Source organism: Osmerus eperlanus, chromosome 14 (genome assembly GCF_963692335.1).
Source record: "Osmerus eperlanus chromosome 14, fOsmEpe2.1, whole genome shotgun sequence".
NCBI classification, from domain to species: domain Eukaryota; kingdom Metazoa; phylum Chordata; class Actinopteri; order Osmeriformes; family Osmeridae; genus Osmerus; species Osmerus eperlanus.
This window is the reverse complement of record NC_085031.1, coordinates 3729902-3739901: the sequence shown is the minus strand read 5'-3', so window position 1 is coordinate 3739901 and position 10000 is coordinate 3729902. Positions and strand designations below refer to the sequence as shown.

Here is a 10000-nt window from a genome sequence, read left to right as displayed (position 1 = left end):
CGGAGACATCACGACATCCTGCCTTACATCGACGACTCCCCGTCCTCCTCGCCGCACCTCAGCTCAAGAGCCGCAGCAGCCGCGACACGCTCTCCTCCGGCTCGCTCGAGTCCTCCAAGTCGGTATGTGAGCTGTCCCACAATCCTCCATTCACCCACGGCCTTTGCCCTTTAAAGGGATAGGCCTCTATCCTCTGTTTGATTTATCCGCTGCTATTCTTACTGGTAGTAATTGCTGTGTAGCTTGTATATTTGCAACAGAATGGTCTTTTTGTGAGGATGTGAGCTAGGTAATCATTTTAAAATGCTAACCTCACCAACACCAGCTTTGGAACAAGCAGTAGGGCACTAGTGAAATGTTCTGATGCAGTACATACTGAGCCGTTTTCAGACAAAGTTCTTGGGGAGGACCCAAAGGTTGAAGGTGGGGTCCAATAGATCACAGAGCAGATCTCTTCTGATTGGCTCGGTAGGAGAGTGGGGGAGAAGGGGGGGTAGAGAGGGGACTTGTGTATTATATCATACTCTTCAAATCGCTAACCACGAAAACTCAACCTTGTTTAGCTGTCGGCCGTTCTCTCATCCAGGGAATTAGCTGTGTCTCCACTGACACTGTTCCTCTGACAGGAACAGTGTCTGACCAGTGTCTGACCAGTAAACTCTTTTGTTTAGAGCCAGAATTCTGGAGTAAACCTATGCTGTGTCGGTTTCGCTGTGGAGCCTTCAGGGAAGGCCATCCCACACACACACACAAACAAATACACACACACACACACCAAATCAACACAGCTGCACTGACAGGCCTATTCGGCAAGAACATTTCATTTCTGTAATTGTCTTGAAATGCAATTCTGTCTGCCCTTGACACGTCCTCACAGAGGAAGTCCAGCTCATACTCCAACATTCTCCTGTCGTCTCCCCTGATGACTCACCACCTCCGGAGCCATTGATTGGTTCATCCGGCCAGCATATTTATTGACGTCACAAGCATGAGTCACCGCCACCTCCTGCTGTTTCCCAGAGTTCCGTGAGGCGGTGCCCAAGCAATGTCATCCTGCCACCCAACCTGCCCCCTCCCCCCACCCTACACACCCCGCCCGAGGGGGTAACGTTTGTGGTCGGACGTTCGTCCCATCCCTGGCTCCGGCTGACGTCTCTCTGGGCCGATGGTCTTCAACCCCTCACCCCCCCCCCCCCACACACACACACCCCCACACACACCCCTCAGGCTAGGGCTACTTCTCCCTAATGACCCCTGTCTGTCCGTCTGCCTGCCTGGGACATGCGCCTCGGTCTCCTGACGGACAAATGTCACGCGGAGATGCAGTGTGGCAGATGTCAACACGTTAGCGTTAGCTCCGTTAGCCTCGAGGCCCCCGACGGGCCGTCCCTGTCGATGCCCGTCTCGTCCGCTCCGTTCTGAGACCGGGGGGGGGGGGGGGGGGGGGGGGGGTTAAAGAACCATCGCTCAGTCACTCTCCCCGCATAGCCAAGTGATTCATCGACTGTGAGAACTAAGGCGTGTCTCAGATGGAGAGAGGTCTCATTAAAGATGGTGAAGGATGATGGTGATGTCCACATTAAATAGGAAAAAAAGAAAACAAGACACTTATCATCCCCCCATTTTCTTTCTTTCCGTTCCCCACATTATATGAAGTGACACACCACTATCCCCCCCACCCCCCACCCTCACCACCGCCACCCTCACCCCCACTCCCCATTCCGGGCTCATTAGTTGCCACAACAATGAATAAAACATCAGTCTGGAGATGCAGTTACCCCCCCCCCCACCCACACACCCACACACACACGCACACACTCACACACACACACACCCACACACCCACACACGCACACCCACACACGCACACACCCACACCCCCACACACCCACACCCCCACACACCCACACCCCCTCCACCACCCGAGCAGGGGGCATCAGGGTCTGAGGAAGCCACAAATACGCATGCTTACTCTCCATCAGTGGTCTGAACCTGTATGGCTCTCTGAGGACTCCCATCCTCTCTCACTCTCCCCATTCACACAGTCCCTGCCCTGAGGCCTCCTCTCTGTGTAGCCCCTGGAGGCTTTGACAGTACATGACATAAAGGGACCATTGTAGATGATAGTTGAACACTCAGGGGAATGCCATACAAGGGATTTGAACCTCCAAAGTTTGTATTTATTTATCTCCTCCTAGCATATACGGTACTGAAGCAAACCAGGCCGTTATGGAGCTCGGTAGTTGTATGAGAAGTGACATTTTTTATCCCATCTCCATTTGTATAAACAGGAAGCCGATCAGAGCTTAAACAGACTTATGGGTACTGTAGCCCCTTTTTAGCATAAACCATGACACTCCCCGGAGTTCCTGACTGACATCTGCTGTCTATACAACTCGTTCTCTTCGTTTCTCCTCTCCTCTGGTATGAGAGGTGTGCTGAGGTTGTGGAAGGGTCAACATGTGTGTGTGTGTGTGTCCTGCAGACAGAGCTGGACCTGGAGAAGGGTCTGGAGATGAGGAAGTGGGTCCTGTCCGGGATCCTGGCCAGCGAGGAGACCTACCTCAGCCACCTGGAGGCTCTGCTGCTGGTGAGCTGCTGCACACACACACACACACACACACACACACGTGACCACGCGCACATGCGAACAGACCTGCCGACACAGACGCCCGTGGAGTGTAGTTGCGTTGCTCCTCAGCATCGCTTCTTCCCGATCTTGCCCTTGTTGGGGTTCGAACTCGGAACCTCCGACCACCTCTTACCTACGCCGCTTTAACCAGCTGTGCCACGGCAAAGTTAGCTCTTTGATGGTGCGGCTCGGAGATATTTACACGCTCACACCCAAAGCCACGCACACACACTGACCCCCTCCTGACCTCCCTCCCCAGCCCATGAAGCCCCTGAAGGCCGCTGCCACCACCTCCCAGCCCGTGCTGTCCATCCCCCAGATCGAGACCATCTTCTTCAAAGTGCCGGAGCTCTATGAGATCCACAAGGAGTTTTACGACGGCCTGCTACCCAGGGTGCAACAGTGGAGCCACCACCAGCGCGTCGGAGACCTCTTTCAGAAACAGGTGAGGCACACGGAGGGGGAAGGAACATCCGGTCATGCAGACAGACAGACAGACAGTCCAAGAGACAGACAGTCAGTCAGTCACTCAGTCAGACAGCTAGTTTGACAGACAGACTGACTGACTGACTGACAGACAGTAAGTAAGACTGACAGACAGTCAGACAAACTGACAGTCAGACAAACAGACAGTGAGACAGTCAGACAGACAGAGGTTAATACAGTACTGGTTGCTGTGCTCAGACACTGTGTTTGTGTCTCTCTGTTAAGAGAGACCTTGTCTGTGTGTGAAGTCATGAAACCCCAAATGGATGAAATCCACCCCTGACAGGACAGGAAGGAATGTCCACTAGGCGTGCACTGACCTGACAGGATGTCTCCCTGCTCGTCCCTGTCTACCTACCTGACCCAAGGTCTATTCAGACTGACAGGAGGACTGCCAGCAGAGACTACTGCTACCGCCTCTCGTTCTCTGCCCTGTTCTTGCCCACCCGCCTGCCCTCCCACCTCTCCTTTTCTCTCTCCTTCCCCTCCTCCTCCACCCTCCCATCTGTCTGTCTCCCTACCCTCTCTCCTCTCCTCTCCCGCTCCCTCCCACCTCCTGACCCTCTCCCGTCTTCTCTATGTCACCCCCTCCCTCCCCCCGCTCACCCTCCGGTCTTTTTCTTTCCCTCCCTCCTCCTCGCCCCCCGCCCCCTTCTCTTCCTGCTTTCTTGCCTCCCACCGTCACTCTCTCCTCCCCTCAGTGCAGGGACACCAGATTGGCCAGCGCCAAACACATCCCGGGCTTATTTAAACCATTTTCACAAAGGCTTCATTTGGATACACGTTTGACTTCCATAGAGATCCTCCCGTGTCCAGTCAGCGCTGTCATGAACAGGACACACACGAACACACACACACACGCATATACACACGCTCATACACACACGCACACATCACACGTGACGACGCTGTCTATTTAACCAGGCAGATGAGAGATGACTAACACTATACTGTGCTTTGTGTCTCGAAGAAGCTACTATAAATAGGCCTGCGTGGCGCTGAGACTGGAGCAGAGGACTTGTCTCTGTTCCTCTCCCTATTAACTTGACTAAGCTGACTCCCTCAGGGCCAGGAGGCAGAACACTGCGTTTGTCTCTTGCCGTCGTAAAAGCATGCATTCGAAATACTACACTTTTATTCATGAGTGTCGTTTTTTTCCGTCTCCAGCCGCTCGTCCCTGTCCGTTCAGGGGTCTTTGTCTGGTAGACATGATAAGAGATGGCATCCGAAGCTGTGTCACATCTGCCTGGAAGAAGGGTGTTTTTAGAAGCTGATAGAACAGAGAGTCGTTGATGCCTTCTCCCTCATTTTCTCCCTCTTGCTCTCGTTTACTTTAATAGACAACATCTCGCCCCTATCCTCTCTCTCTTTCATGACCCTGTCTCCCTCTATCTTTCCTTCACTCTCCTTCTCCCTTTTTTCACCAGACTTCCCTTTCCTTAATCTCCCCATCTCCTCTTCTCCCCCCCCCCCCCCCTTTTTCCCCTCTCCCTCTCCTCCAGACACAATAAAGTAAGAGATAGAGGTTGCAGAGCCTGCAGAAAGGCCTTTCCTAACATGAGAGCCATTTGGGGGTGAATGAAGGGGAGGGAAAAGGAGAGTGGAGGGGAGGGGAGGGGAGGAGAGGAGAGGGGAGGAGAGGAGAGGAGAGGAGAGGGGAGGGGAGGGGAGGGGAGGGGAGGAGAGGAGAGGAGAGGGGAGGGGAGGGGAGGGGAGGGGAAGGGGAGGGAAGGGGAGAGAAGGGAACGGGGAGGGAGGAGAGGGGGATGAGCTATGCAGTGGAACAGTGGTTTTAGACTCTGCTCTTTTGGAGCTGGTTCTGCGTGTCGAGGAGAGATGGAAAGAGCGGCAGAGTGGATGGAGGCAGACATGGATCGATGAATGAATAGACGGACGAACAGATGGATGGAACGACAAACAACAAAATGTGGAAAGAATGTAAAGAAAGAACAGGGGAAACAAGGGGTCCTATCTATGTATAGGCGTAAGTGTATACAATATATGCTGTAAATATATTTGCAGAAGTGTGTGTGTCCGTGCGGTTGGAGCTAAGCATGTCACACAGCGGCTATACGGCACATACTCGATTTTCCGCCTGCGGATTGGCTGATTGTGTGTGTGACCACTGTTGGGAGGATTGGTTATGGGCTAGCAGGCTTGGAGGGGAGGATTACTCTGTGTGGTGAAAATTGCCTCAGCCTTTTCCTTCCCGTCTAATGGCTTTTGTAACGGGCCGGAATCGATTCTCATGGCGTGACGCCAAGGCACGGGAGGTGCGGACAAAGGTCAGAAGTGGGGCCACAGCTGGCCTCATCGTGCTTATCTCTGGGATGGTGACATCACGGGGAATGACGTCATTGTAAGTGAAGATGGAGGCCGGGAGAGAGTGCGGGGAGCTGCTCGATAGGTAGGGCAGATAGCGAGGGCGAGAGAAGTGAGGGGTGGAAAGAGGTAGACAGAGGAGTAATGGGACAACATGGAATACAAAATAGAGAACGAGAGAGATAAGAGATTAGCATATTCATGAGCGTATGCTAATTGACCTGTAGTAAGGTTGATTAGAGAGCCATATTGGGCCTGTGTTCTGTGCCCCTCCAGTCTGTTCTCTAGGGATGCATCTTGGGTCTTGTGTGTGTGTGCGTTTGGGCTTTTGCATACGTCCGTGTGCGTCTTAGCGTTTCTCTCGGTTGCCCCCTCTCGATGTCACACGCTCCAGGCTCCCTCTCCGCATTGATTGGTCTGTAGAGCGCCGAAGAGATGGATGGGCGTCACAGCTGGGTGGCGTCAGGCCAGCGAGGGAGGTCCAAAAAAGTGCCTCCGATCGACAAATATGTCGATCTTTTTTTACAGCAGCCGTTTCCACTGGCTTTAATAACTGACTCGGTATGTCTCTGCTGAGAGCCCACATACAGCTGCCGTTGCAACAGCCCTGCTTACCCGCAGAGCACCGCCGGCGAAACGGGACGGGGGGTTCCCCGCGGTGGCTGTGACAGCGTCCGGTCTGTCGGCGATTAGATCTTGCGTTTGTTTCAGTTAGTTTTGCGTTGGTTGGCGATGATGTTTGGGTGTGTGTTGGGGGGGGTCGTGGTGGGGGGGGGGGGGGGGGGGGAGTGTAGCTGTCACTCCCAGTGACTTCTCAGTAATTCCAATCCCATTTTCACTTCCCACGATGCAGTCGGATGACCTAACACACAGGCCTACTTGTATGGTGATGGAAACGTGTTCTTAACTGTGACTTTTTGTTGTTTTGTCCATCGTCCTTCTCCGGCTGCCAGGCCAGCCAGCTGGGAGTGTACCGGGCCTTCGTGGACAACTACGAGGTCGCCGTGGAGACGGCGGAGAAGTGCTGCCAGGCCAACACGCAGTTCGCCGAGATCTCTGAGGTAATGGGAACCTAGCCGTTAGAATGATGCACGTGTCTGTGTATGTATGTGTGTGTGCGTGTGTATGATTTCACCATTTGTGTCCTTTCATCTTCATCCTTGGGGTGGCAGGGGGGGGGGTTCTGGATATGAGGGGTGATTTAACACTGTGACTAGCAGTGTGACTAGCACAGTGACTAGCACAGTGACTAGCACTGTGACTAGCACTGTGACTAGCAGTGTGACTAGCAGTGTGACTAGCAGTTTTCAGTCCCAAGTCCATGACTACAAACCTCTCACTTACCCACTCACCCTCTTATTTTACTGTCTTTCATTGTTCTCAACAGGGCCAGGGGTGAGAATTCGGATGAATGCGTGTATGTTTGTTGGTGTGTGTGAATTGTTGTGCGTGCGTGTGTGTCAGGCAGCTGTGTGTTTAGCAGTGCTGGAACAATGCATGTAGGGTGTGTTTGTGTGTGTGTACTTTGGTGTGTACCTGTCTTTGTGTGTGTGTGTGGGGGGGGTGGAGAGGATGGGGTTGTTCTACAAATTCTTCTTGGGTTCCTCATACCTACACCAAGCCCCCAGCCAGCTTCCACAGTCCCCTGGAGTAAGGTGCCACGCTCTGTCTCAACTATGAACAAATGAAGCATGACAGGCACAATATATTCATTTATCTTCCCCATCCCCAAGACCTTTACTCCTCCGTGTCCCCCCCCCCCTCCTCTACACAGCTTCAGGGGCCTAGGGGTAGAGGTGGTTTCAGGAGAGACACGGGGGGGGTCTGAGGGCCTGTGGAACGAGGTCTCGTGTAGACAGAAGATGGAACCCTACAGTAACAGAACCATTACTCCAGAACCAGAACACTAGAACAGGCTTGAGGCTTTGTCATTTCTGTTTAGTAGAAGCTGCTGTTAGGACGCGTTAGACGCTTCATTGGTTATTGGACTACAGGGCAGATAATGCTAAACGAGCTGCTCTGAGATTTACCGCTCTCCGTAAAATACGAGAGCGACTGTCGCCATTTTGAGTAGAAGCCAGTGGTTGGCTTTATGATCGCCACGGGTTTGACACAGATGCTCAATCTTTCGGCGTTTTTAATGTTCTATGTAACGATGCGTTGCCACCCCCTCTTTTTCCCTGAGCTGAATGTGTGCGTGTGTGTGTGTGCGCGTGTGTGTGAGAATGTGCTGACCACGACATTTAAATGTGGAAGGAGCTGACATTGTAGTGAGACTAAGATGTCCAGATTTCGGAAACAAAACACCGGGGGACATTTTCGCGTAATTCTTTTCTCCTGGTGTATTCATGTTTCCTCCCCCACAGTGTTTATCTTACAGCATGAGAATGAGGACATAGTCAACGCATTATTGACACCAATATTGTGTCCTTGGTTTTTTACCTGTTATTTTATTAACAACCCCCCCCTCACACACACACACACACACACACCCCCCCCTCCCTCTGCACAGAACCTGAAGGTGAGGAGCACCAAGGAATGCAAGGACCAGTCCGCCAAGAACTCCCTGGAGAGTAAGTACCGATGACGCTGATTAGAGATCAGGCCTCCTTCCAAGCACCCGGGCGCGACGTGCCCCGGGCGTTCCGCGTGCACTGAGGGGAGCCCCAGTGTGTCGTTCCTCCCGCTCCTCCAATCCCATTTGACTCGCGCAGCCGTTCGCTATTGGGCCTCGGACGGTGCGTGTTGACCGAGCAGGGGCCAGTGGACGTGACGGCTGTGTTTCTGCTCTCTCCTCTCCTTCTCTCAGCTCTGCTTTATAAGCCGGTGGACCGTGTCACTCGCAGCACCCTGGTACTGCACGTGAGTAGCAATAACCCATCAATCAAGCACTTGTGGCTTCACAAGTTTTTTCCCGGTCTTTTAATTTCCCTGAGGAAACTCAGCGAGCTCTTTCGCCGTCAGGCCGTGTAAGTAACGTGTGCGCGTGTGTTTGTGTGCAAATGTGTGCCGTCTGTCTGCATGTGTGTGTGGGGTGTGTGTGTGTGCGTGCGCGTGTGTTTGTACGGGCATGTGCGTGTGGCGGTGTGTGTGTGTGTGTGCATGTGTATCCCTCTCCTTCAGGACCTGCTGAAGCACACTCCCTCCAGCCACCCCGACCACCCCCTCCTCCAGGACGCCTTGCGCATCTCCCAGAACTTCCTGTCCAGCATCAACGAGGAGACCACGCCTCGCCGTCAGTCCATGACCGTCAAGAAGGGAGAGGTGAGGGGCGAGAGGCTTCAGCCAATCAATGAATGGATTAAAAACAATCAGTCAATCAGCTGGAGAAAAAAAGGATCAATTATTCAATCACACAGTCAAACTTTTGTTGGTGCAGCGCTTTGCAAGGGTAAGGAGTCAACAGTGGTGGTGGGGGGGGGGGGGGGGGGTGGCATGGTGTGTGTGAATGGGGGCGAGGTCGCAACACAATCCCCCTCTTGCCTTGTGGTTGGCCACCGTGAGGCTGACCATGACCATACTTAGGTCACAAGGTCACGTGGGTGTTGGGATGTGATGCAACTCTGATGTACGTGCTGCACTGCATCACGACCTCCAACCCCACGACCCACAACACCAGTAAGACGACCCGGGCGTCAGCCTCTTAATGAACAGCAGCTAACCCCTAGCGAGAGAGGCTCTCCACTTCAGAGCAGGTTCTATGCCCATGTATGGTCATAACCAAATCTTTCAGTACAGCCCACTGTTTGCTCACAGTGGTGGATTCTTGTCTCCTCCTAGGCCCCGCCTCCCAGCCCCCATGTTTCCCCGGAGACCATGTGGTAGAGGCGTGTGAATGGAGGGCACACTTTGATTGGCAGGTGGCGTACACAGCCAGAGATAATGCCCTGTAATGAGCCGACAGCTCGCTTACTGATGGGAGTCGGCATTCATTATTTAGAACTTGGAAGGGAGGGGGTTATGGAGGCTCCGCCCCTCTGCACACGGGGGGGGGGGGGGGTCATTACTGTACCACACCTCCTCTTGACTCTTATCTTCTCTGCTCCCCCCCCCCTGCCCCCACTCTTCCTCCCTCCCTTATCCCCCCCATCTCCCTCCTCTCCTCCCTTACCCCCCCCCTCCTCTCCCCCTTCCTCTCCCCCCTATCCCCACCGGACCCATTTGCAGCCATGCCTGTCCCAGACCACAGCGATCATCAAATATTGATAGAGGATACATGAAATGAAAGTAGCGCCTGAAAGCAGTCTAAATCAACAAGGAGGGTTTAGGTGGGGTCTGTGGGGTGGGTGGGGTGGGTGGGTGTGGTGAGGGCTGGGAAGGAGGCCAGGGGCTGTCTGTGTGTCCAGGATCAATCCTTACAAATACAATCCAGATGACCTGAAGGAATACTCCTGTATCAGAGACTGATGATGTTCATACACAAGTCTGACTTTGTATCAGAACATCACCACCATCATGTCCAGTGAAGCCTCACAGACCTAGTTATTCAACAGTCTGAGCCCCTAACAACTAGTTACCATGACGCCCAGTGCGGTGGTCACGTGTGTCGGTTGGAACCAA

General features: G+C 53.4%; 1 protein-coding gene across 1 annotated transcript in view; it reads left to right on the top strand.

Moving 5' to 3' along the window:
- LOC134033841 (breakpoint cluster region protein-like) overlaps positions 1–10000 on the top strand; it is a 56371-nt gene that overhangs the window by 30808 nt on the left and 15563 nt on the right. Inside the window, 8 exon segments of the mRNA XM_062478131.1 lie at positions 1–61; positions 64–122; positions 2486–2590; positions 2892–3077; positions 6394–6501; positions 7953–8013; positions 8250–8302; positions 8564–8704. The exon segment at positions 1–61 is cut by the window's left edge and continues 62 nt beyond it. Coding sequence (XP_062334115.1) covers positions 1–61; positions 64–122; positions 2486–2590; positions 2892–3077; positions 6394–6501; positions 7953–8013; positions 8250–8302; positions 8564–8704 — 774 coding nt within the window.